Source organism: Pholcus phalangioides, unplaced genomic scaffold (assembly GCF_987345545.1).
Source record: "Pholcus phalangioides strain wild (caught in Gottingen) unplaced genomic scaffold, Ppha-v1.0 ptg000004l_1, whole genome shotgun sequence".
NCBI lineage: Eukaryota > Metazoa > Arthropoda > Arachnida > Araneae > Pholcidae > Pholcus > Pholcus phalangioides.
The window spans coordinates 17,037,391-17,065,181 of record NW_028301597.1 but is presented as its reverse complement, the minus strand read 5'-3'; the positions used below and the strand labels follow the sequence as shown (position 1 = coordinate 17,065,181).

Genomic DNA, 27,791 nt, shown 5'->3' with positions numbered 1-27,791 from the left:
GAAAAGAAGAAAAACAACATGAATTCTCGCAAGAATAAAACTATCATGGAAAACAAATTTCAAACACAATGAATAACTATGAACTCACCGAGGGCCAACAGGAAGGCATCTTCACAGACACAATGTTTAATCCGTACACAACAATAAATTCGAAAGATTTCTCTCTGTTTTTTCGGCTCGAAGAGCACCGGGACGTGATCGGAAGCATCGAAATGTTTTAAGAAAAACCCAACCTAGATAAAGAGAAGGAGCACTCACTCATCACCATCACAGATCACAAACACTTCACGCAACAGTATGAACTGGGAATTGTCTTTCTGTTGTCCAACATATCGTGAGAAAAAAAGAGAGGAGGGTGGGCTCTCTCGCTCTCTTTTCCTCCCATCAGGATAATGTTATTATATACCGACAGAGGACGCTAGGAGGGAAAAAAAACCGACCAAATACATAAGGGAACGAAACAATTTTATCGTAACTTTGCGCATTGTTACGATGAAATAGTGAGCTTTACGAAGGGGGAGATTCTCAAATTATTCGCACGTTATTTTAGTCTCACAAACTTTATATTCATCATTTGATCATTTTTGTTATGATCATTAACTACTGTTATTTTCTGCAAACGTGGGGCTTGTTAGACCGCAAGGTCGGACCTTGAATCCTGCGAACTACGCGGTCCAGCTGAAGGGAGCAGATCAGAGCCATAGTGTACCTTCTCGGGACAGGCATTTTCTTGGGGGGGGGGGCTCCTTAAAAAAGGAAAAATGTACAAAATAAATATACATTTTCTGTGAGGCCCCCATTTGGCTCGCGGCAGTGGCCCGGTTGCCCCAGCGTAGTTACGGCCCTGGAGCCGATGGGGGAGGCGGTTTTTTTATCACAAAAATACACTTGAAAAATATCCCGAACCGGCCCTGTTAGACAGGGACCTGCACTTTATTTGACATGTGGTTTTTTTAATACTTAATACTCACCGAGAGGTTGGTGCGACCCCTATGTGTGGGACTCCCTTCGGAAGCAAATCTAGTTTTCTGCTCGGTCATATTGTCGTCGTTTGTATTGTACTCCTGTGTCGGGAAAGTTTCTGATAAAAACGAACCCCGGGTTGTTATAACAATATACAATTCTTTTGCATCTATTTTTGTTGAAATGATACTAAAATGCGGAAAGAGAGTATATCAATTTGTTGCATGATTGGTAAAATCTTATTTTTACGCTGTACATCTAGAGAGAGAGAGCTTTACTTTTTTTCTTATTACTCTTCACTCTCCTGTACTAGAGTCCTGTACTTCAGTCTCGATAAAAGCCCTCCCCCACACCTCTGATTTAGAGCCGAACACCAGAAAAATTTTTAGTGAACAAATCTGCCACACATGGCATTTACTATGGGAATATTACGGCATTTAATGAAATTAAAAATTTCTAAATTAAATTAATTAAAATTAAATTCAATTGAATCTAGTCATGTGTCAAACCTAGAAGTTTCACTTCTATCGCGTGAGATTCTCACAATAGAAATGATTTTTTATGACGGTTTTTGAAAATTGTTATAAGCAGGATTCACTGTATTAGAAAGAGCTGGGACCACGAAAGTAAGTCACTCCGAGCGGGAAAACGTTCTGAAAAGGGACCCATGGCCCCCACATCCTGTAGCGGGGCCCCTAGGCTGGGATCTTTTGCGGGACCCTCGGTCGGACTTTTAACGGGCCCTTCTGCAGTTAATTTGTAGCGTGAAAAAGTAAAAAAATTATGATAAACGTCCCGGGCCCCAGGGCTAGAGCCCTGTCAGCCCCCCCCCCTATGTGGGGGGGCCATGAAGGAACCTTATAAGTGGGATCCGCTGTATATGGAATCGTGGATGACAGAAATCCTGAAATTGTTCAGACACCCACCTATAGTCGCGCTACTATTTTCACAACGGGGCCCACGTCTGATGAGGGTGGCCCTGTATATATGTCTGGCATGTTTTCTTTTTTTCATTTTTCCTTTCGGAACCGTAACAGTGCATCTGTCACCTGCAGGGCCGCAACTAAGGTGGGCGAATGGGGGTCTGGTGCCTTGCAGTAACGTCGGAGCACCTCCAGAATTAGTTCGGAAATCAAAATTGTCTACATGAAACTCAAGACGAGCACCTACAGATTCCAAACACTTCCGACGCCCCTGGTGCGTTGAAAGCTGGACCAAAAAGGGCGCTGAGTTTTCCTTTTCCTGATAAAAATTACAGGGAAGGGGCGTGCAAATGAATTCTGACCCCGGGCTACAGAGTTAAATTTTAGTTGCTGCCCTGGTCACTCGTATAGTAATAAGTAATACAGAAGAAACGATTCGCTATTACAGTGAATCCCGCTTATAACATTTTTCATAAAACCTTCAGGAAAAAAACGTTGTAAGTAGGAAACGTTTTAAACGGGAAATCTCGATGAGGATTAGTAAGAGCTGGGGTAACGAAAACATGTCGCAAAATAATCGGGATCTACTATATTGAGATCATTGACAGCAACGGACATCAATAGCAAGACGATCCCTAGAAAGACCGTAAAAGTTACGATAATAATCGTAACCAACTGTCTGCCATAATTTCAGGAAGAACTTATTTCGAAATTTATTACAAATTTCTGACAGTTCATCTAACGTGTAAATAGCTTTTATGTCTTCCGAGTTGAGCATTGGGATTTAAATCACCAACATTTGATAATATTTCGGAAGCCGACAGATTTCCCAACGGACAGGAAGAGCAAAACTACGATGAAGGCAAATTCTATAATGGGAGTGCGATAGAGCCTAAAAATTTTTGAGCTTCTGCTGCTGAATGCAAAAGAGTCGGTTCATAGGTAACATATATGGTGAATTCATTTTTTTTTGTCCGAAAAGCGGTCTAATTTATTTATTCCAGGGGAAAGATGCGTCGTCTGCTCGTGGTAGAAATTGCTGGGTAATTATCACGTCGGGAAATGTAGTATTAGCTTGCGATTTGGTGACTTTCATAACTTTAGCGTGATAATTGTTGGGGGGTCATCATAACCCATGACCTTTTAAGGTTAGTGATGTTATTATGTTGTCAAAATCAGTGAGCGAAACCTTTTACTCGATCCTATTATAAACAAATCTTTAATGTGTTTGTAAATCTAAATATGTGCTATGATTATTCAGATTACTCCCATGATATTGTTTTAAAATCGGTGCTATTTAATGATTTTGATTTCTGTTCTTAATGTTTTTCAACTTAAATAAGTTGCAAGGAAAAGCATGTTCTTTATTTGTTGAAGAAAAGAAATAATTAAATTATATGTATTTTTCAAAGATACATCTATTCGGATGCATGTTAAAAGAGATTCCAATCTTTTTTCCCCTTTGTTAACAAATTTCACGTTCAAATGGTTAGTTCGAGGCAATAGATGTTTTTGGATATTATGCCGAGGGTGAACTCAGAAAGAAAAGAAGTCTGGTCTCTCTGCCAGAATTCGAGTGCAAGTCTTCTTGCAAACTGGGCGAGTGTGCTACCATTAGGGCTGGAACTAGAGGGGGCGGCAAGTTTTAGGTGGAAGCAAAGAAAACGTATAAAATTAACGAATTTTAAATTGGTAGAGGGCAGCAGCAAATATCCTAGTTATGGCCCTGGCTACCATATAGGCAGGGCCGTCTTGAAAGCATCATGGGCCCCTGGGCCAAGTGATTTTTTTTAGGTCCTACTTTGCAAATTTTCGAAAAATTAATTACTTCTCAATTTTCTGAGGTCCCCGGGCCGTGCCCGTGTGTTAAGATGGCACTGCATATAGGTTACACCACTGGAGACACAACCCTGCCTTCATTATTTCATTCACTGTGGCTTGTAAAAAGCAGCTGAGTAGAGACCAGATTACTTTTCTTTCCCATTTCACTGGAGTGAACTGCAGCACGGTTCCAGAGCACTTTTGCGACATATTTTCAGATAGGCAGAAGATATGTATATGGAGCCGGATGTTTATCTCTCCGATGTATGACAAAATACTTGCAGTGATGTCACGGTCTTAATACAAATACAACGCCACAACAGGCAAATTGCCCAACGAGGTGGCTGACTTAAGAACATCATGGATCCCCGAGCCATTTTTTGGAGGCCCTACCTACTACACCACACATGCAACCCCCCACACCCCCTGCTGCCCTCTACCAATTTAAAATTCGTTAATGTTATACGTTTTCTTTGTTTCCACCTAAAACTTGCCGCCCCCCTCTAGTTCCAGCTCCCCCCCCCCCCCCCCCCGCCGCGGAACCCCAAACGAATCGGTACATGAGGGAATGTGCGTGTACGTGTAGTGCAACCTGACGTGAAGTTTGTTTCTGTGTAATGCTTGTTATGTGTAGTGCTGCCATCTGCCACCAGTTTTTCTAACTATGAGTGGAGTGTTATGATTGAATGATTTATCGTTGTAGGACTGTTGCTCTCTGTGGCGAGACTTTTTAACGGGGAGATCGGCGCGCATTTGCGCCTTGAAGTTGGGAACCACAGAAAACCAACTTCAGCCGACCACCACTGTGGGGTTCGAACACGGATCCTTGCATCGCGAGTCCGTCACTATAACCACTCGACCACCACAGCGGCTATCTTCGCTTGATCTTCTAAAGAAATGAGGCAGTGGATGTTTATTCGATGTGTAGGTCCTAGAAAATACCTTAATTTGATGTAAGGTGTCTATAAAAGAGGTATTATAGGGGGGCTCTCTCATCAATAGATTGTAGATTTGATTAAATGATGTCACCTGTGCTTGCAGTATCCCTTGAAAACAATAAAACAAATATCACATCTGTAATATTATTACTGCGATGCAATTTTGCTTTCATTTTGTGCACATGCACCACACCATGACCTTCCCCCAAAATGTAAGTAATTAAAAATGGATCGGTTGTCGTGAAGGCTCATGCCAAGGCAACCTTCCGGAAATAAATGAATGCTTAATATCAATTTTGAACACAAATAAAGAGAGGAAAAAATCTAATCCGAAAACTCGAAGTGAAAAAAATATATTTCAGTAATGACCAGGATTTTTGAATGAACTTTTCTACTACTAGATGTAACAACTCGGGCAAACATTTGATGCCAACCCCTAGTCATAATTTATCAATTCATGAACATCCACTTGTCGCTAATGTGCATGTGCTCTCAGGCTGGTTTCCGCTTATGTAGAAAATGTCTATTTCCTTGATGTGTTGAGCTGAAAAAAAATTGTTGCATCCTTTCAACCATCCCACCTGGGGGAGAGGGTGCATTTGCTGAAGTTGAGAGAGACTACCAATTGCCTCTAATTCAGCGTTTCGTGCTAATACATAAAATAAGGAAGGCAGGGTCATGCCTCTAGTGGTGTATATGGTGTGTTCCATATAATGCCAAGAAACTGGGCTGAAAGAGATGTCACCAATGGGGTAAGTCCGGCGATAGAGTTGTGCTGTTCATTCATTCAGCGGTGTACATGGTAGCACACTTGCCTAGTTCGTAAGAGGACCTGGTTTGATTTCTGGCATGGAGCGCCAAATTTCCAGCTTGCCCCGGGTGACAAATCTAGTTGTGGCCCTGTCTACTACAATGAACCCCCGAAAATTAATGTGTTGTACATTTTCTTATTGTTAAGTTTTTGATTATACCAAAGCTGCTGTGTGGTCATATGAACATTGTGCTGGACTCTCATCCTGAGGATCCAGGTTCAAACTGTGCTGGCGGCACAGTGGTGGTTGGCTGAAGTTAGGTTTCCAACTTTGAGGCACGAATGTCAGCTGGTTTCCTATTTGAAGAAAGTCTCTTCACAGAAAGCTGACAGACCTTTAGCATGATACTTACATAACATGAAATTTTAAGCATTTATCATTTCCACTTAAAAATATGGAAGACGTTTGGCAGCACCGGCCAGAAGATAGAACTAGCATGACTCTAATGATAAATGCATTATAGCCCTAGCCCAGTCAAATTATAAATGGTTCCTCACAATAGGTTGAATATTTCTAATTTTTGGATATGTTGTAGAGGGCCAAACCCACTGACAAAAAGCCAAGTTTGCAGAAATGAAAGCCCTGCAAACTGAGTTATACTGAAAAAATGTCAATGTTCTGACTTTTTACTCAATATTTCTGTTTATATACATCGGAAAATAAAGTGTAATGAAAATATTGTAGAAGACAAAATTTACTACAACTTTTGTATTTATGACTTTTTTTTGCGAGCTATAGTTATCAAATTACAGAGCAGTGAAAATGATATAATTTTTGCAAAATTACGAAATATGCACATATCACAGAAATATTGATGCAGAATTAAATACTATTAATTTATTACGCAATTAAACATTAAATATTAATAAATTTTCAATGTGAACACAAAATTCAAAAGTAGGCAAATACAAATGCAATCAAATACTAAATGTTATTACATAATGGTGTAATAATTGTCTTTTAAAAAAATTAAATTTGACTGCAATCTCACTTCACAAGAATTTTGATTCATTGCAGTATAATTTAACTCACTTTGAAGATCCTGGTGATGGATGACCCTCGTTGTCACTCATTATGCTTACCAGGGTTTAAGATAAAAATTCCTTTCACAAAAAAAATAAATATTGGGGCGAAAAATTTTAGCAAAATGCTACAATGCTAATGTAATGATGGTTGGATGTCTACTCATTCCGTACCTCCTGTACACATTTTTACAAAAGTGGCTACCACTTCTTTCGCATTTTGCAAAAAATTCGACCGTAGCTTACACCCTGATGTTTACTGTAATGTAAATGATGTTTACTATAATGGGAGTGAAAAATGCAACCGTAGCTTAAACCCTGATGTTTACTGTAATAGGAATGAATGGAGGATTGGTGACAAGCCCCTCAATTTGCTCCAAAACATCCAGAGCTTCATCTTCATCTGTGTCGCTGTCTTCCAAAATAAGAGTAGGAGCGTTTTAACATGACTGGCCACTACAGAAAGTGCTAGGACCTGAACACTTTAGGCCTGCTTTTTGACAGGTGGAAGCCCCATGGCACTGTTTCTTGCAGCAACATGATATATATTTCACTAAGGATTAAGGTGCAGGATTTTTATCGAGCCCTTGATCTGTGAGCGTCCAACCCCAGTTTGTAGGTTGCAGGGTTTAAGCTATGGTCACATTTTTTGCAAAATGCGAAAGAAAATCTTAGAATGCGAAAGAAGTAATAGCTGCTTTTGCAAAAATGCATACAGGAGGTATGAGAAGACATCCAATGATAAATCATTAGCATTGTAGCATTTTCCTAAAGTTTATCCCTCTATTTTTGCTTTTTTGCTAAAGGAATTTTTTACCTAGCTTAAATCCATCCTGGTAGGTTGTTTTTCAAACCCCAATCACTTCTGTACTATGTGGTATGTTCGGAAGGAAGCATCTATTTGGCAGTGTCTTGTGTCGGTGGTAGTCATGTAAGACTTAATTTGCTGGCAGCAGTTTTGATGAAATGTGGGCAGAGATGTTGCTGTACTCTTACTTTACCTGGGTCTTCAAAAAATCTGATTCCCTCTCGAAAAAAATTATCTTGAAAAAAGTGACCCCCGCCCGTTCCCTCCATAATTCACTGGTATATCTATGAATTTTTTCCATCATGTCCTGGGCTTTTGATCACCAGCTTATCTCTCTTCATTGAGACAGAACGGTGGGCCATGTTCTTGCCCACCGTTTGACTCACAGAGACACCCCCTTACCGTAAGAGGAGGGGGTGTCTCTTTGAGTCAAATAATTCATTTACAAAAACATGTTCTATCCAAAGGTTCATTAACTTTCATTGTCTATTGGTGGGAAAAGCTTACAAAGAAGCCCATAAACACTGAGAATTTAATATAGCCTATAGAATGTAGCACATGTAGTAAATCTATACCAAATAGCCTATACAGTTGATCCCACTTATAACGTTTCCATTTAGAATGTTTTTCCACTTAGTATGGCGACTTATTTTTATGGTCCCAACTCTAAGTAATTCTCATTAAGATTTCCCGTTTAAAATGTTTTCCTGCCTAAAACGTGTTTTATTTGGTTGTTTTTGGTAAAGCGGTGTAAGCAGGATCCTCTGTAATTAAAAGTTAAGAGGCACGCATTTATATTTGCTAGTAAATCAATCTATAAATTCCCTTCTGATTGATTTTTCATTTCTTTGAAAAGATCTGAGCTCTTTCAATAATATCTTATTAAATTTAAAGCAAATGAGATTCTCTCAGTACTGGGGCTCTCTCAGACACTTCTCTTCTAATTCCTGTGTCTCCTTGCGAAACGATTTTCTGGTAGAATGATTTTATTTTGCCTCCTCGATGGTCCACCGCTCTGATTTGTCGCCATTTAACTCTTTGAGACACACGATTTTAAAGAAAATAAAAACCCTAGTTCCACAGAATTTTTTTTATTATAAAAAAAATGGAAAAAACATTCATTTCGATTATTTAACATAAAACATTATTCAAAATAAGAAAAATAACATTTCAATAACTCCTTTTTTTACAGCATAGCATTGCCAACTGAAAGAAAAACTTTAAATAAAATATTAAACTGTATGACTGAGTAACTTCTAACTTTTCGAGGTGAGTTAAAATATATCCCATCATGCATAAAAAGCTAAGTAAAAGGTGGGACAATTTTTAAACCACCTTTCCCCAAAGAGTTAACTGCCACACATTTTCACACCTGAATATCAGAGGTATGTCAGCAGAGGCGGATTTAATGGTGGGCGCATTTCTGAAGGATCCGGAAAAACCAAAACTTCACACTTTTTCCTAATTTAGGGGACCCAATATTATCTTTTGTGCCCAGGGCCTCGACCGACTTTAATCCGCCACTGTATGTCAGAAAGTTAAGTGTGTGTGTGTTTCCCCAGCATTTAGCGTGTTTTGTGTTCAGTAGATGGTGCCATCTATCTAGGGCCGCAACTAGATACTTTTCAAATGGGGCAGGCACACATTTTAGCACCCTGTGTAATGTAGAAGAAGCAGTTATAAAGGGTGAATTCTGTGCCCCCTTTTATCCAGAGCCCGGGGTGGGGGAAACAATAGACCTGTCTGCTCCCCATCCTAGTTGCAGCCTTGCATCTATCCCCCAAATAGGTAATGCGTGGATTTGAAATTTAATGTATACATATTTGTGTTGTAGGGCTGTGTGATTGTCTTGGCAGCCAGAGCTTTTTTCAAAGGCATAGCCTACTCAAAATTGGAAAACCTTAAAAAAATCATATTTTTAGCAGATTACCACTGCGCAATCACAGATTCCAAACCCCGATTTTCACCTGTTCAAAATCTGGGGGTATGGAGGCCGGAGGTCAACTTCCCCAAGAAAATGAAAAATTGAAAATATTTCTGTAGAAAATTAAAATATTAGAAAAAAATATTCTTATACTGTTCATTTAAAATTCTTTTTGAGCGTTAGTGACCCACAATTTCTGTGCAAAAAATCCTTCTGCCCCTTCAAAAGCCGATTCTGCATACTCGCCCGTTATTTTTGCGATGCGAAACGGTGACTACCACATAGCAGCTAGATGACAGAACTGTGGATATTCAAGGTAGAGTTTTACAGATTTTTTTTCAACCATCTCTGAGAACATGTTTTACTTTGAACAGGTGTTCCAAATCCTTTATGATTTTTCAAAAAATGTGCAGTCACAATCTTGTAAGAACAAGGCAAAGTTATGCCGTGTAGATGCTGTCTTTAAATGCCGGCAAATACCTGTGGAAGTACCATGATTTCCGGTATGTGTGTAATTGAAGGGGAGTAAATCCACATGGGAATAGAAACTCTGTAATTTGAAAATTCTGTACACAGCCCCTCATTAAGGGAAACAACTAAATATCTTCAACTCACATGTATATCAGTAAATTACAGTATACAAAGTTGTAAAACCACTTTTTCAAGAAAAGTTGGTTTTTCTCTCTAATTTTTTTTTTTTGAACTAAGAAAGAATTTGTCCTGGAGGATGCGTGAATCAAATTTTTATTAGTCTTTTTCTGAAATTTCGGGTATTTGGGCAAAGGGTATCAATGGCATCTCTGTGTAGATAACAGGAGTGATCCAAATTTTGTGAGTTCATGCATTGGCTATCTCCTCAGCAGAGGAGTGTTGTTGTAAGAACATTGAAACTAATTCTTTTAACTGAGGATTTTGTTAGTATAGTTCAACATTTGATTTTGCTTTGGCAAAATTACATATGTTGTCACAACCACTCACAGCATGCAGGAAAAGCGAAAAGCTCCCACAATACCAATTATATGGTATATACACAAAACAAACATGATTCATCATATTTCAAGGAGGAATAGAATACAGTAAACCAGCAGACTCATTCCTTTTACTCTTGTGTAGGTACAAATTGTTCACATTAGGAGCCAAACCAGTGAGAAGCATCAACAGGTCAGTATCTTCCCCAATGGTGACGACTTGTTTATTGGCCAAGGCCTTGGAAAGTACTGTCTTTACAATGTAGATATCTGCCAGACCAGACACGACCTGGGCTCTGTCCCTTCCCGGATGTAAGCCTTTTACCTGTGTGGGTAATGTAGACATCTGCATCTTCCACAGCCTGCTTTACGTCAATGAAGTGTTACTGAAATGTGTTGCAAAGCAATGTGATGAGATGTTCTTTCCTTTCATTAGTAAGAAATTTCTCTGGTTTCGCTGGGACGAGTCTTGTTTTGTCTAATAAGATGTCTGCACAACACTGCATAGTGAGTCGATGCATACGTTTTGCAGTTTTAGTATTTCTTTGGGTTGCATCCATTGCTACTGAAGTGTTTTTTTTTGTATATACATGACATACCTTGTAATAATTGAGCCAGCAGAGTTTGTTGTGATTCTGGTTTTCTTTGTGCAACAGATACCTACCATGACAAATGTATTTCTGCCAAATGTCACATTGCTGGAGGCTGGAGTAAAAACTGAGTGCATGAAGGATTTTGTTTCCTTTTGCATCCCTTCTGAGAACAAAGACATTGGGAAGGGTGCAAGTTCATATTTTTAGTACTACTCCAACTTCTTGTTTAACGATGCATACTCTTTGGAAAAGTATCAGCAGATCGATTTCTATTCACTTGTTGGCTACTTTTACAGTGCTTGTGACGGATGATAGAGTGACCACTTATGTTTAAATCTTAATTTTTCAAAGTTGCTGCCAACGGTGCTTGAAATTTCTTGTATCTAATTTGCTGAGCCATGTGGCAATTTATCATTTCACATCTTCCAACTCTACTGTTGATGAACATTATTTTATTCGTCTTCGGAAAAGGAAGATGGCGACAATCAACCCAATTTCTCAGTTGTGCCACATCTGCATCGTGTCTAATAATTCAGGAATGCCTCATATTCCTATGCTGCTCAACTGTGGAAGAATTGAGTACGCAAAAACTCTCAACTTTATCGCAAATGCACTACGAAAGACTCATTCCCATAGAAATGAATTACCTTTTGGCTGAGACAATACTAGGGAAAGACCAACATGTGTTGACCCAAAATTGCAAAAAGGAACCATGGCTAAACACATTTTGGAACTGTATAAAGTTCCTTCATCAGTAGCAAAGAATGATGAAAATACTCCTAGCAGGAGTTGCTCGCTGTTGTAGTTAAAGAGTCGAATTCAAAATGACCCTGCAACAAGAGCAAAGGAGGAGGAAAGAAAAGAAAAATGGCGGTGCCAATCACAAATGAGAACATGATAGTGTATAGTCGTTCACTTATGTATTTAAAAACTGGATTGTTCTGTCATCTCGTAATAAAATTTAGAATAGATTGCAAATGGATTGAATCATTTTCTAGTCTAGTAGATTCCCATTATGCATGAGGCAACTGTTTAATTGAATGTAAACTCTGTGTTTTGCAAATATTTGTAGGATTACGATTTGTAAGCTATGCCAGGAATTTTGAGAGCTTATGAGGAAATAGAATGAGCTCAGATGAGGAAGCATCGCAAGGGGAAAATTTTCTATTGGGTAAAGCTGGTTGCTCTGTGAGGAGCAAGGACAACAGCAGCAGCCCAAGGCATTTTTCCAACAGCAGGAAAGGGCACTCCAGAACATTTCAACGCAATCATCTACATGGATTTCACGTCAAAGGAAATGTAAGGGATCACTGGTCTATGCCACAAACTCCCAGGTAACTATTTGAGCTAATACAAATTTTAAAGTAAAAATATTTTATATTCTTACTTTTCTAGGACCCGAAAATATTGAATCGATAATTCAATTCAACATATGGTTCTAATATGTATTGCTGCTGTTAGAAACAATTTTTTTCTTTCTAAAACAGCTTGTAAGTTATGAACTTATCTACTAACCGATGTTTGAAGGAATCATTTTAAATCATTGGTTTCCTACGTTTTGTGATCATATGCCCCACCCAAGCATCTTGTAAAATCACTATACCCCGTTCTTTAAGAAAGAGACACATACATGAAAAAAAGGGGGGGGGGGAATATGACCAAAATTCAAAAATAAAGGTGAAAAAGTTGAAATATTAAGAAAAAAATCTTTGAATGCTGTTTCAATCAATTTCCGTGAATTTGAAATGTTTTTGACGGTTAAAAATTCAAAATTTATTTGGGGAGATTTTATTTTTGTTCTCCCACCCTTCTAAAGTAGGTCCTACTTATGTTCCTATCCCTTCCCTAATACTACTTAACCAGACATGCACATCATTCATATTTCTCTGCAGAACTTCTAATGAATTGGTACATGTCGGAATGTGTGTGCATGTGTAGTGAACCTCACATGAAGTTTGCGTCTGTGTAATGCTTGTTGTTCCATGATAGCTATATACAGTGAAACCACTTGTGATAAAGGAAACCCACGGGACTGGAAAATTTTGTCCACTAACGAAGAATGCCCTTTGATGGATAGCAAAATACATTGAGGCCCGTTGACATAATTTTAAAAAAGCATCCGTCATTGAGAAGTGTTTGCTAAAGACGAGTGTTTGTCGAGGGAGGACCTGGTCTAAATGTTTTTAACCTTTCACACACTGTGGGCCAAAAAATTATTTCCATGAAGCTCAATGCCCAATAACTGGTATAGTCTCTATTCGCTCATCTTAACAGGTGGACCCAAGGGCTTCTAGTCAAATAAAAGTCTTAAATTGTTGAATTTTATTTATTGAGATCATTTTTTTTATTAAATAATTAATTTCCATTAATTCTGAGAAATTATTTTTTTCATCAAATATGAATTGTCATGAATCTCTAATTGCTCCCAACTATAAAATCAAATTATATATTAAAATATTGTAAAAATCAAAATCATAAAAATCATTGACTTTGTATACATGAGTTGGTGCTAAAACAGGTTTTCAACATCATAATCCCTATATGGAAGATTTGTTCACTGACAATTTGTGGCACTAAACAGGGTTAGCTCAGAGCCACTATAATGGGGTTGAACTGTACTTTTTTTTAATCCTTGCAATCCCAGGGCTGACCATTTTCCTCAGAAAAATATGGGAAGTTAGGATTTCAAGTATGGGAAATCTGAAATTGGATTAAAAATTAATTCTGTGTAAAAATGTTATGAAAAATTAGTGAGTTTTTTTTTTCCAACTTCCAACATTCATATTTATAGTCGTTATAAATGGTTTTATTAGTTGGCAAAATAATTTTAATCCTTGATTTCAGTGAAGGTTAAAAAATTCAAGCAGGCTTTAGGGAAAATATAGAAAAAAGGGACATTTTTATGTTAAAAAATTGATTGATATCTACTAAAGTCCATGCACCCATTTATAGAGATACTGCTTTTTCTCAGCCCAATGTATCAAGGAAAAGGATATTTTCTGGATTTTATGTCAAGGTGAATTTAGAAAAAAAAGTCATCTTGGCCCTCTTTCATTCCGATGCAAGAGGACCAGGGTTTGAGTCCCTGCGGAGACGATGATTTTTCTTTCAGAGTTCACCTCGGCATAAAATCCAGAAAATATGTTTCTTTCAATTAGTTTATACTAACAAACTGACAGTTTTTCCTTTTCTGTTATGGTTTCCTTTCAGTCCTTATTTCATGGGAAGCAAAAAACGACAAAATGGTGACAAGAACGAACAAATAGCAAAATCAAAGCGAACTTGTCCAAGTGGTCGATTATTTCATTCTGAATGGGCAAACAGTGGTAGAAAGAGAAATGGTCTTATGGAGCACCTAGATCCTTCCCACTCGGATGTCATGTTCAAAGATGACTTTGATTTTAATAGTGAATATCCATCTAGAAAACATAGAAGTGATTCATTGAGAGTGCTCACTCTGAATGATGCTGACTCGAGCCCAAGCGAAATGATAGATCAGCGTTCTGAGAACAGCATTCCAACTTCAAGTACAGATGGTCCAAGTTCAAGTTTTGGTTCCTCTAGTAGCACTACAGATTCAAACGCTTCAAATTTTGCAAGATCAAGCAGACAGCCTGCTTTCAACGATGCTCTATCTCAACCATCTACTTCAAAGTTTGGATTAGCGTGCAATGAAAATAACAATGCAGGAAGTTCATTAACTAGTAACAATGCCAGGTATGCAGAAAGTGATGAAGATTCTAGGTCATCTGTGAACAGCACAACCTTGAAAGGTGGCTGTCAGTCAGCAGAAGGTGTTCGGCCTTCTAGAAAAGTCATTGGTAGAGGCTGTCGCAAGATTTTAGATAGTGATGATAGCAGTGACAATGATTGGACTTGTCGTTACCGTGGACCAATTAGGTTCCTATCTACAGACAGTGATGATTCTAGTGACTTTCCCTTCATACCGCGCCGGAAACAATTTAATACTACAAAGCCATTAACTAGGCTATCATCTAGTGATTCTAATGATGATTTTGTTAGTCACCCTATGCCTCATTCACCTCATCATTCCAGGAGTTCAGCTGTGCTAAAAAAGCCATGCAACGCTTCGCATAATCACACTCTGGTGAATAACTTTGAAACTGACTTTTTAGGTGAACATTCATATGCCACTCCAGAGACATCTCATAATGAAGCAATAAATTCCGCTCATAACAATAACAATGCTAACAAAAGTAGTAATAGGGGTCGTAGTACTCATGGAACTTCTAGCAGTCCATTAATTGGCCGGCCAAGGTATTCAAGACACAAAGGTTCTTCTCGTAGGTCTATTTCGCCCCATCCAAGAATGATGAGCAATAGAAGGGCCACTGGTGTTTCGGGTGTAACACCCGGGCAGTTGAAGTCGCAAGGTAATCGGCACCATTCTCATTTAGCATCCCAATATCCTGATCTCTTTGACGCCGAAGAAGACAGCAGTGAAGTGGAATTTTTCACTGCTCGTTCATACTCAGACACAGAAACTAGCGAGTCTGTGAATGGAGTTGATATGAACCGTTTCACAGCTGACCAGCTATTGCATCGAAATAACAGTTCAACTATAGTTCTTAGTAGCGATGAGGACGAAGTCAGCATTATATTTTCGAGTGACTCACCTCGTACTAGCAGCTGTTTACGAGGTGCGGGTATGTTAAAATTTTGAATTCTCTTTGTGTTTTAGCTATTGAAGATCTCACATTGTATAACCTTCTGTCATTTTTTTAATGTTAAAAAATCAGTGATTAAAATAAAAAAATATGTGAATTTCAAACTGATTAAATGGAAATTTTCCTTATACCAATTTTTAATCAAAATTTATAACTGCCTTATAACATTAAATTTCTTACAGAATTCATCCAGTCAAAGCAGGTAATTGAATAAACTCATTCACCCTTATTTATATATGGGTTAAAAAAAGTGGTCCAAACTCTTCTCAAGGTGGTAGTACGCACCAAATCGAACATTTATAGTCATTGTTTACTGAGTCAGCTAAGGTGCTCAATGGTAAAATCGATCATGAAATGAGAACACAAGAATGACTTAGAACACAGGTCCTTAGAATTTTAGTGTTCTGGGGCTCCCTTGCCCTGGGCAACATGTATCCGTGGCTCCTCTGAATAGCCTAACAAAGAACCCAACAGAATATTACCAGCTTGTAGCGATGCTATTGACAAAGTTTGGTGATGTTCTTAAGAGCAGAGATGCATACTTTGATAACCACTGACTTAGAAGTTACAAAATGACATTTGGTAAACAATGGCCGCAAGAATGACCCAAAAAAAGGGCGGGGATCATCAACCCGAATACATATGTCACAGCAGCAATTGAGGATTTTCAAGGTAGAGATAGAATTCAAATTTTCACGCAAGGAACCCGGAAAAACATCAAATCTTCGATAGAGGTTGCGGACAGAAAAACAACCTGAAAGGACGGGATCATCAACGACTGACAAGAATCATTTTATGAGATAGACATTCAACACTGCTTTAAATCATTACAGATTTCAATCTTTTCTTTCAATCTTTACAGAGTTCAATGTTTGGGTATCGGCAAGTGTCAGCATTCAAACTGTACAATGGTCCCTCTTGCAGGCTTTTACAACCGCATGCTCATTCGACAGTTTTTTGTGTACCAGTTTTTCTGATTTCTCAAGTGTACATATCTATAATTTCAAGGTTTTGTAAATCTCAAGCAGAATTTCCTTTCATTCCTTGTACAATTCCTTTTGTACAGTTCTTCACATTCCATTCAAGTATAGTTGATTGGCATTTTGAAAGAACTTGTATTAAAAGTCTGAAGGTCACTCAGCTTCATTTTATGAACTGGTTGTCTGTCCCGAACAGCATGCTGTAATGTTAAAATCAGCTCTATTTTACGAACTCTCATTTCTATTGACTCTCTATTTCACAAACTCTCATTTCTATTGACTCCCTATTTCACGAACTCATCATGAGTTTGTAAAATGGGAAAAAATGATGGAAAAAACATGAGTCATGTTTCTTCTACCGTTTTTCCCCATTTTACTCTTCCAGCTGCCTCTGAGTTGAGTTCGTTGTAACCAAAAGTAATTTGAACAAAAAGTAATATAGTCAATTCTCGATATATTGACCCCCCCTCTCGTCGTGTCAAAAACTGACGTTATATTGGGAGGGTCGTTATATTGAAAGTAAACATATATGATAGTTGTTCTGTGAAACCATTTGGGACTTACCCTACCAGTCGTTGTAATGGAATGGTTACTTTAACATGAGGTTGTTATAACAAGCGTCGACTGTAGTAAAGAAAGTCAATTTGGACTTTTTATGTTTCTTAAGAGAAAATAAAGGAAGAGGTAGAGTGTTTTTTCCATCAATTTTTGTCATCACAAACATGCAGGTGCTTTACGAACAATCGCCAGGAAGGAGTGTTTGATTTTTGACGGTGGTGACAATGAAGTGAAGATGTGTTGACAACGTAATTCATTATTTTTACATTGATTCGATAAACCGGTGGTTCGGGAAATTGAATGATACATAAGCTTATTGATAATGTCATTTCTGAGTGTAGAGTCGATCAAACTCTGTTTTGACTAACTGCTGATCACCTACTTTTCTCTTCGTAATGTCAACAAAATAGAAAAAGATTGTGCTTTATAATGGGGGGGGGGGGGGAGTTTTTGAAAATAATTAATGTGTAAAGTTTTACAGAAATAGGGATTTCAAAAAGTACATTGGGTACTCTAGTCTAAGAACAGCAAAAAATAATTTCTAAATTTCTAATGCAAGTGGTTCCACAGTATTTCACCTTTCCTAAAATAGTTCAGAGAAACAAGATTCGTGCTTGCATGATATGTTATCCTACATCAAATTCCATAGAATTTTCTATTTACCGAAATGTTGTGATGTAGCAAACAAAAATAAGTGATTATTTTAAATTCATCAATAAAAGTGAATGATTAAATCATTTTTTATTTACAGCATTTTTTGCCTCCCATTGACGAACTCTCAATTTTACAAACTAATTATCAAGTCTGCACAAGTTCGTAAAAATGAGCGTCAACTGTACCAATAAAAAATTTTACACAACAAGCAAAATTTTCAGTGGCAGATTATTTTTCACTTCTTGCATAATGTATGACCATGGTTTTTTAAAATTTAAATTCATGAATATATGACTGAATATGTGTAAACACCTGCTGTGTATTGGTAGTTGAGTTTGTTGAAATTTTTACTTATGAGTTTTACTTTCTCGGTAACTTTTTCATAAATGTGAAGTATTTCCATCTCTGTTAGCTCAAAGACGAGTAATTTGTGGCTCAGGATGTAATTCGTTATCAAATGCGCAGACAGCCCAATCTGCATCTCCTGATCCAGTAGAGCAAGTGAGACAAGTTGAAGAGGATGAGAGATATGCACGAATGTTGCAGGTTGTAACCTCTTATCGGTAACAAAATGAAAATAATTATTAGAATCTATTGTTTAAGGGGGGGGGGGAATTGTCTATATGGAAATAACTAATTTTGTAGCACCCACAGCAGTGCATTATAGATGTCATGTTTCCTAAAAAATGTCTTGCTAATAAAAATTTTGTGCAGCTCATAACAAGAGCTGCAAGTATCCTGGCACCTCATTACCATAGTGACTAAACAGATTGTTATGGGAAGTTAGATTTTTATTTGTGACTTGAATTTTATTCTGAGGATGACAGTGTTATTATACTCGTAGCTGAAAGTCACAGAATTTATTAAACCAGCTACTTCATTCGCTTATGCTGTGTTCCTATGAAATTTAACTGGCATATAATTTTTTTTCCTGGTTTGTCCAGCCCTAGTACAACTAAGTATTTGATTTTACATTAAAAAAAACCAAAAAAAAACCTATTTCAGGGAGTTCCCCCATCGAGGGGTTAGCGCACCAACCTCTCGATGAGTATAAAAGCAAGCCTGCCATTCGGAATCTGCAATAAATTGTAGGTCCCGGTCTAATTAGCCCTCGTGTGCAGAAAATGACTGTGGTGCGACAAAAATTATTATTAAAAAAAGACAGTTTGTGGGCAAAAATTTGTTTAGAAAATATTTTGTTGTTAAATAAGTTGCTAAATAGTGTAACTGAGTATAATTTGTATAGGTTGTATCTGAAAAAAAAATTTTTGTTTCAAAATTTCAAAGGTTCATACTTTTTTTTACTACGTTTGTCGATCGCCAGTAAGTTTATTTATGAAAAAATAGAAACCAAACTATGATTCATAATGGTAAATGTAATAGTTATGTAAAAAATATTTTCAAATCACATCTATTCGACTGGTTTCTTCTTACCAGTTGTGCTTTATGCTGAAAGGAAGGAACACGACTGTTCGAATTTGGTCTTACTCTTGCTACATGCTTCAGTTAGTAAATGGCTCGTTTGATAAAAACTGAGGTAAATAAAGTTTTACTGTATAATTAGATGTGAGGGTTGTTCTTGCCAGAATTTCTTTGCAGCCAGGTAGGTGGTAAGGACAAACATCAGTTAGGGAGCTTGAGCCCAGCTGGTGTGGTAAGATGCTTGTCTACCACAGTGAAGGTTGCTGTCAGGTCTCAGGTTCAATCCGGGGAAAGAATATAGATATTTTCCTTAACAAGCTTGAGGTGACCACCGATACATGGCACCTTCATTTCTAACCCAACTCGTTAATGGCAGTAAATTGTAATATAGCGATATGGCCAGAGTTAGTGTTTGGTGAAATAGTAGTGGGTTATAGAGAGCGTGTGTGCAGAGCAAGGTATGAAATCGGTCAAATCTTCATAAATCATGTAGTGGCAGACAAAAATCTTCAATTTATTGGTAATTTCAATTTCAGAGTGAGGTAAAGTTAGATTTTGAAATCTTTACAGTGTTATTTACGAATATTGTTTTTGGTAAAACATGTCAAACTACTGGAGATAAAGAAATACAAATACAACGCCACAACAGGCAAAATGCGCAGTGAGGTGGCTGATAAAAAGATGCCCATAAAAATATGGATGTCATATATTTCAAAAATACAGCAACTCAATTAAAAATGCAATTAACGCAAATTATAAACAATATATACACATGATAAAATATTATACAACGCCCATAAAGAATACTTATGGTTGTCTTATTCTAAGAATGGATAGAGCTTCTCGATTTACCCCAACCTGTTTATCGTGTTTCTTTTTAAACGTGCCAATTGTGTTACAAATTACTACCTCCGGGGGTAAGCTATTCCATTTATTAACAACCCTATTAGAGAAAAATTCCCTGCGACACCATAACCTTGCATTGTCCCTCACCAATCGATACTGGTGTCCCCTTGTAAAAGCAGTCGATTGGCGGTGTACTAAAAGTTCATGGTCCATCCTATCCATCCCATTGAAAATTTTGAACACTTCGATCATATCTCCTCGACACCTGCGTTCATCCAATGTAAACATATTCAAAAAATGAAGTCTCTCTTCATAACTCAAGCCCTGTGTGCCAATAAGGACACGCGTAGCTCTTCTCTGCACCCCTTCAATCAAGTCTATGTCCCTCTGTAGGTATGGTCTCCAAAACCTTACAGCATACTCCAGTCCAGGACGAGCTAAGCCTCGAAAAAGCAGAAGAATGACTTTAGGAGAACGCGAAGAAAAGTGTATCAAAAGTATCAAAAAGATAAGTTATTCTGATTGAATCGTATTCAATTATTGAATGAGAAGATTTAGAAATAAACTATAGATGTTCATACTGTATTATGGAAACGGATAAAGACAGGATATGCATATAAATGAAACAAATTAAATAAAGTTTATACAAGATTATTTTCTGTTGAAAAGTGCTATTTTTTCGTCCTTCTGTGAGAAAGTCATTCACTTTTTTCAAGCAGACAAATGAATCTACTGAATTCTATTGTTAAATGCTAAATCCTATATTGCCAAGTACTATTTTTAAAATTTCTCTCATTCCCGAAAACTTTGAGTTAATGGGAAATTTTAACAGTAAAATACCGGAAAAGTTCTGGAACAAGTGAAAACTGACTTAAATAGATATTTGTGGTATCACAGTTTGACTTCACAAATTGACTGTACTTATAGTGAAACTTTAGATAAGTCCAGGGATGTTTGTAGCATTTTTTGGAAGGGGCCACAAAATTTTTTCTAGAGAAACTTTGTTAGCACCCTTCGAAAAGCATTTGAATTAACAGAAATTGGTTGAAATACTATATAAAAGAGATTTTCTTCCAAAATTTTTTAATTTTTTCACATATTAATTTTTTTCTTTTAATTTTTGGTTGGCTTGGGGTGGCACAAGCCCACTTACATCCCCCTCCCTGCATATGCCTCTGGCTGGGTCTATCTACTGCAATTCCTGGACAGTCTAGCTAGTGATATGGCTTCGGGTTCTGAGTTTTTTTAGAAATATTTATTATGGAGTCACAATAGCTATATGGTAGATATTTTGTTTTAGAAACGGGAAGAAAGTTGCATGACAACTATATTCTTCAAATTATCTTCCATAGAAAATATTGAATCTTTGATTTTTATTTAATCAGTGAAACTTATTAAATTTTCAGTATTGGAAATATTAATAGAGAATTTTGTATTAATAGAGAATATATTTTTCAGGCTGAATTTGATGCTGAGGCAAATGCACTTCCAACATTCCTGCATATGCCTGAAAGTGATGCTGACAGTCCTGCTATCGATCTACCGCATACACTGGTAACAGTTCCATTCCCTCCTCCTGAAAGTCCATATTCTGCAGAACACAGTGGCGTAGATCACAACTTTGTAGGACCTGATAGGATGGACCATAATTATGTAGGACCCAGGGTTCCAATGATAAATCTGCCACAACCACCACCACCTGTTCCTGGAATTATGCAAGTCACTCATCCTTCAAGTTCCAGACGCATGCGAAGAGGAAGAACTGGCATGCCATCAAGCATGGTGACTTTTGCAATTGAATTTTACTAAACAATATATCTTCACCTTATAATGAAACCCTCACACATCAATTTTTTTCAAAAAATTACTTTTTGATAGTTTTAGATTGAGAACATCTTTACCTATTAGTGATTTCCTCTCTTTAACAAACAAAATTGTTGATTTTTTTCTGATTTGTTAAATCAGGATTCAACTGTACCTAGTGGAACTTGGTTAATGCTACTATTTGACAGTAGTAGTAGTAGTAGTAATTGCCACATGCACCTCATACACATTCTCTGCAGAATTTCTAACAAATCGGTACACACCACAATGAGTGTTCTGGGTATAGGTGTGGGCTCCTAACACACATTGTCATTGTTGTCCTTGTTTTTGGTGTTCTTGCTGCTGTTGCCATCTGTCTTCCATATTTTGAAGTGAAGACAATAAATGCTTGAATTTTGATGTTTTGTATCATGTTGATGGTCTTTCTGCTCTCTTCAGAAAGACTTTTTCAAATAGGTGCTGAGGGCGCTCAATTTGTGGGAAACATTTTACACAAGATCAGATCTGTTAGACTTTGTTTCAACTTAGTTATCGAACAATACAATGGAAAGTGCAAATATAAGTACAGTGAAACTTTGCTTTGCAAGCACAATTTGTTCCCCCGACATGCTTGTAATTGAAATCACTCGTATATCAAATCAAATTTCTCCATCTGACATAATCGAAACTCATATAATTCATTCCGTCATTATTTATTCGCATGAAATAACTGATACAAATTGAACGTAATCAATAATGCAATAATAAATAATACAATAACGCCATAAAGTAAACATACAACATAATTTTGCAAATTACCCACTCTAAACAATGGAAGATTAATTGTTATTTGCTGGCTCACCATTTTTTTCTGTGAGTTTTTGAAAAAGAAACCAATGCAATGCTTATTTTTACCTTGTTTTAGACTGTGTGAAAGTATGAGAAATTTTGTGGTTGGATAGATTCATTGCTAACAAATTGCTATACTTTTACTTGGGTGGTACTTTTCTATAACATTTTTCATGACTTGCCCTATTTTGCACATCCGATCTAATTTCATTTGAAATAAAGGATTCCTTTTCATTTCTCTCTTTCTCAGACGAGTTCCATTCATAAGCTTTTGCACGCAATGAAGATCCATCAGTCCATCTGTGTCAACTCATGGTAATGATCCTCCACTAGCTCTTGAATGTTATCCTAATTTGCCACCTGTCTGGTGTTTTCCCCAAGGACATAATATCTTCGGCAAATAGTGTCTTCTGTTCATGAGCTAACCCTGCAAAGTTAAATGATGCAATCAACCCACAGTTTTCTCCAAGCAGAATTGAGGATTCTTTTGGTGACCCCATCCAAGGCTTTATCGATGATCTTGAGGCAGTGCACAATGTAGAATTAGTTTTTCTAGAACTCTCGGAGGGTAAGGTTTGTTCTGTTTGCTGAAGATTATGCATAATCCCATAATATGCGTGTGTGTGGAGGGGGCAAAATAGAACCACCATTTGTTCAGTTTATAATCATATAGTCAGTGTCTTCACATATTTCTGGGTAAATCTGGTCATTTCATGTGTGATCACATAAAACAAAATGCAAATCATTGCAAGTTTATAGAGTTAGAATTTTTACAGTTCTGCTGACTGTGCAGTTTGAGTGTGTGTCTTAACGTCATTCAAGTGCTTACAAATTTTATTCAATGTGCATTCCCATAAATGTTAATTTATCTTAAACATGGTGTGTCATCTTTTTTGGTTACATCATCTTGACTTCACTTGTTTTATAATTTTAGCCAGATGCTGTTAGACGGAGAAGAAATGCCAGAAGTTTCCAATTCACTCACAGTGTTGGTGATCCATGGATGTGGCAATTTGCTAGAGTATTGGGGTTGGGTCCAACCTATTCTCATGACGAGACAGATTATGAGGTAAAATAGATTATCATATGAGTTTGATACTAGTTGGAGTTTTAGCACTCATAGTTCATGTACTGCTGCACTAAATAATTGTATACTAGTTTCTAATTATGTGAATTATTTGATTGTGTTTCTGCTCCATGAAGACTTTGATGAACCTCACAGAAGCAGTTGGAGATGTCATACCGAGAGGTCTCCATAAAGCTGAAATCAATAGACTTCCAACTAGGAAGTTTTACAGTGGTGGATCAGGTGCCTCAACGAGTCAAGCTTGTGACGAAATTGTTCACAAAAGAACAGATCTCAATAAGGAATGTCAGGTTTGCCTGTGTGACTATGAAAACGGTGATGTGCTACGAATACTGCCATGTTTTCACGAATTTCATACTCCTTGCATAGATCCTTGGCTAAAAGTAAGTCTTGTGTGACTATTCTAATTTTATGTTTACAGAGTTATATTTCGAAAAACTCCCTGCTCCCATGTTCTTCTATGGTACTTTTTAAGGAATATAAATACTGTAAATTGGTTTATCCATTGAATTTTTGAAATGTGCATGTTTTGATGTCTAATAAGAACCTAAGTACAGTACAGGGTGATTAAGAAATGATTGACCTCTGGTTTCAAAATGATATACAGTAAAACCTCGATAAGTCAAGTTATCCAGAAATTATGATGGTTTAAGCGGAGTGACAACTTAAACGGAGTGCCGTCAGTTTCAATGTTTATAAATTTAAAATATTATTATAAATTTAAAATAATACACCATTGTGATAATATGAATATTATCATTGTGAAAATATGAATTAGAACTACAATGTTAATAAAATTTATAGATAATAAAAGACAAAACAATTTTTTAACTTTTTAAACATTTTAGTATTCAACTCACTATCATAGTTAAATACACTGGTAAATTTTGGATTTATACCAGTATTTTTTTTTTATTTACACTAATCAGAGCAAATGTTAGAATTGTTAGCATTTCTCTACAACACAGTTTAATGCACATTAGTTTTATGTGTGCATGACACCATTTCAGTGATTTGAATTTTTTATAAGTAGTTTCATGCTACAAATATGAACTACTACATGAACTATATGAATATGCTACTAATTTCGAACACTGGACCAAATTTTGACTTGGGGGAGGGGGGTCTCTGGGCAGGGCAAAACATATATTAGAGAGCCTTCTCAACTGGAAAAAAAATATAGAGAGTTTATCAACAAAGATATTTTGTTTAAATTGATAATTATGTCTAGCTCAAACAGTCCCCCAAATGTTTCAAGAACTTCTATCTTTTTAGTCGAAAAATTAACTTCCTCTGCTCCACTATCTTTGTTTGAGCTGTTCCGTTTCGGTATATAAGGCTTTTGTGGTCACTTTTGAACATTCAATAGTGTTGTATCAAGCTTTTTCTTCGAAGGAAACCATAGAAATCATCCATTCCTCTCCCCAACTTTCCCATAGTGACAAGTTACTGAGATTAGTGACAAGTAACCAAGGGTTTAATAACATTGTTATCTACAGAAGCCAGACAAGACCGAACTAAAATGACGACTTAAACGAGGGATGACTTATTAGCGTGACAACTCACCAATGTTTTACTGTATATATTTTTTAAATTAATGTAAATTGATAAACATGCATAAATATAAAGGGGATATTACAGTTTTCTTACAAATATTCAATATGACTTCCCTTACTTATATGTATAATACCAAGGTGATATAAAAATTCTTATAAAAACGTGTTCTAATGGAAGTCAAATGCTAAAATTGTCTGCCACCATCTTTCATAGCCTCTTTCAAATGAAAGCAGAATTCTATAGCCGCTGTAATATTTAACTCACTGCTAGGTTTTGGTCCTTATTATCCTAGGTAATTTATATGATTTCTAAGGTTTTGTTTCCTCACATTTGTTACCTCAACGCATGCCAAACAGTATACTGAGAGACACAAATAATGATGATATGATTACTGACTGACATAATGCAAACAGAAGAACACAGTTTTCTGCTAACTGCAATAGACTGTCAACTATTGACCTTTGTATGTACCATCAGGCCTAGTTTTAAAACAATAATACATTAATAAAATTTAAATATTACCTTTTCACATTTGTGCAATCATTTACCAATGAACATAAAATAAGTTTAAGTAATTTTCTAAGAACAGCCACATTTTACAATGTTTTGTTCACTGAAAGTGTGTGTACTTGTATTGTATAGAAGTGTTTTCCAACCTTTTAGATGTAGTGGATCCTCTTTCGTGAAGGTCAAGACACCAAAGATAGTGAAGGCCAATTCTGCCTCCCCATTAAATCCAAAATGTGTTGTTTTTTATAATTTTCATATCAAAAATTTGAAGGAGTAAATTACAATTTCACAACACTAAATGTGTCCTTCATGCAATACACTAGAGCAGTGGTTTTCAACCGGTGCTCCGCAGAGCCCTTGGGGCTCCATGTGCACTTTCCAGGGGCTCTGCTGCCACTCGAAAAGAAAGAGTGAATTTGAAAAAGAATATAATGATTTTTAGATAGTAAAAATAAATCAGTAATGGATAAATTAATGAAAAAATAGGCCTACGGGACTCTGCCATAGAAATTATACATCAAAAAAGGTTCCACCATTCAAAAAATGTTGATAACCACTGCACGAGTCTCGAAAATCTGATCCCAAAAAATTAATATTTCCAGATAATCGGAGTCACTCAAAGTTTTCGATTTTCCTCACTTCTTGAGAGACCCCCCCCCCCTCTATTTTTTTCCTTCCAAGAGCCGAACTTCCTTATAATTTTTTTCCCCAGAAATACTACATAGTATGTATGTATTGTGCAGTAATTTCAGTTTGAGAGGGACTAAGCAGTTCTCAGCTCTGGCCGCTGTGGTGGTCGAGTGGTCATAGTGACGGACTCGCATCGCGGGGACCCGGGTTCGAGCCCCACCGTCGCCACAGTGGTGGTCGGCTGAAGTTGGTTTTCTGTGGTTCCCAACTTCGAGGCGCAAATGCGAGCCGATCTCCCCGTTAAAATGTCTCGCCACAGAGAGCAACAGACCTACAAACAGTACAAATATTCAGTCACTACACATCACTCACTTCACTTCTGAGATATAGATGGCAGCACTGAAAAATCATACACAACACTAGATACGCACTCAGACTGTTAGGTACACACACTTACACTTCCGGCACAACTCACTAGGTAGAAAATTGCCTATGGCGATAGACCTGAGTTGTGCTCGGTTAAAAAAAAAAAAAAAAAAAAAAAAGTTCTCAGCTCTGTAATGGGTAACTTGTGTAATAAAATATCAGACTTTCTTGAATGGACATATTGTATACACAATGTATATATATATGTACCATTTTTAGTGTATTTTCAAAAGCTGGGGGGGGGGGGGCCCTAAATGACGGGCCTGGGTTTTAGCTATCCTGATGTAGTCAAACATCGTCTTGAAGTGGATTTAGTAATAATTTGAAATGTTTCTACTATTATGTTTATTTTATTATAATAATCAATAAATAATGAGATAATCAAGTGATAATTAGGTGAATTTAAATGGGCTAGTAGTTGTAGACCCTGCTGTTAGAGCTGCAACAAGAAACAAAAATTTGCTCTGTCACCATAGGCCAGAGTCTATTTTGGTGCCTCCCTCCCTCTAATTTGGAATGGAAAAACAGTAAACTCTATGCCCGGGGCACTAGACCCCTTTTCCCAATATCTTGCTCTCTACTAGTTGTGCCTGTTGCGAGAAGAGGGTGGCATGATACTATGGCAGCTCTATGATAAACTATTCATTAAGAAATAATGGAATAAAACTGATTTTGACCAGCTAAAATTAAAACTATGTGGACAATGACAATGGTATTTTCCTCAAATTGCTTGCGTAAAATCATTGGAAAGGCAGTTGAAAGCTTTCAGCATCTCAGTGTCGTTCACTATCAATCCCATTCCCAGCTCTTCTCAATTACTTCCTCATCTTTGCACCCTTTCACATTCTTCACTTTTTTAAACACATTCTATGAATCTATATGTTATTCAAGAATAAAAATACAGTAATTATGCTGATATTGCTTTTGCTTGTCTTTTATTTTCAGTAAAACAAAAATTGAAAGTATTTTTTTAGTTGTTTTTTGGATAATTTGAGTTTTTTGATTATCT

General features: G+C 37.0%; 2 protein-coding genes across 6 annotated transcripts in view; one reads left to right on the top strand and one right to left on the bottom strand.

The window, feature by feature from the left end:
* Positions 1–394, bottom strand: part of RASSF8 (ras association domain-containing protein 8) — a 66,429-nt gene extending 66,035 nt beyond the window's left edge. Inside the window, exon 1 of the mRNA XM_089231009.1 lies at positions 89–394. The gene's annotated coding sequence lies outside the window, so the exon portion shown is untranslated. The remainder of the gene's footprint in view (positions 1–88) is intronic.
* Positions 395–2,741: 2,347 nt separating this feature from the next.
* LOC149086618 (uncharacterized) overlaps positions 2,742–27,791 on the top strand; it is a 29,938-nt gene continuing 4,888 nt past the window's right edge. The window contains exons 1-7 of one of the 5 annotated variants that reach the window (XM_089231006.1): positions 2,742–2,840; positions 11,845–12,106; positions 13,983–15,439; positions 18,065–18,198; positions 21,379–21,702; positions 23,507–23,641; positions 23,776–24,042. In XM_089231006.1, coding sequence (XP_089087132.1) covers positions 11,898–12,106; positions 13,983–15,439; positions 18,065–18,198; positions 21,379–21,702; positions 23,507–23,641; positions 23,776–24,042 — 2,526 coding nt within the window. In that variant the 5' untranslated portion in view covers positions 2,742–2,840; positions 11,845–11,897. Of the gene's footprint in view, positions 3,035–11,844; positions 12,107–13,982; positions 15,440–18,064; positions 18,199–21,378; positions 21,703–23,506; positions 23,642–23,775; positions 24,043–27,791 lie in introns of all 5 variants that reach the window. The other 4 variants (XM_089231007.1, XM_089231002.1, XM_089231005.1 and 1 more) reach the window with 4 other exon arrangements.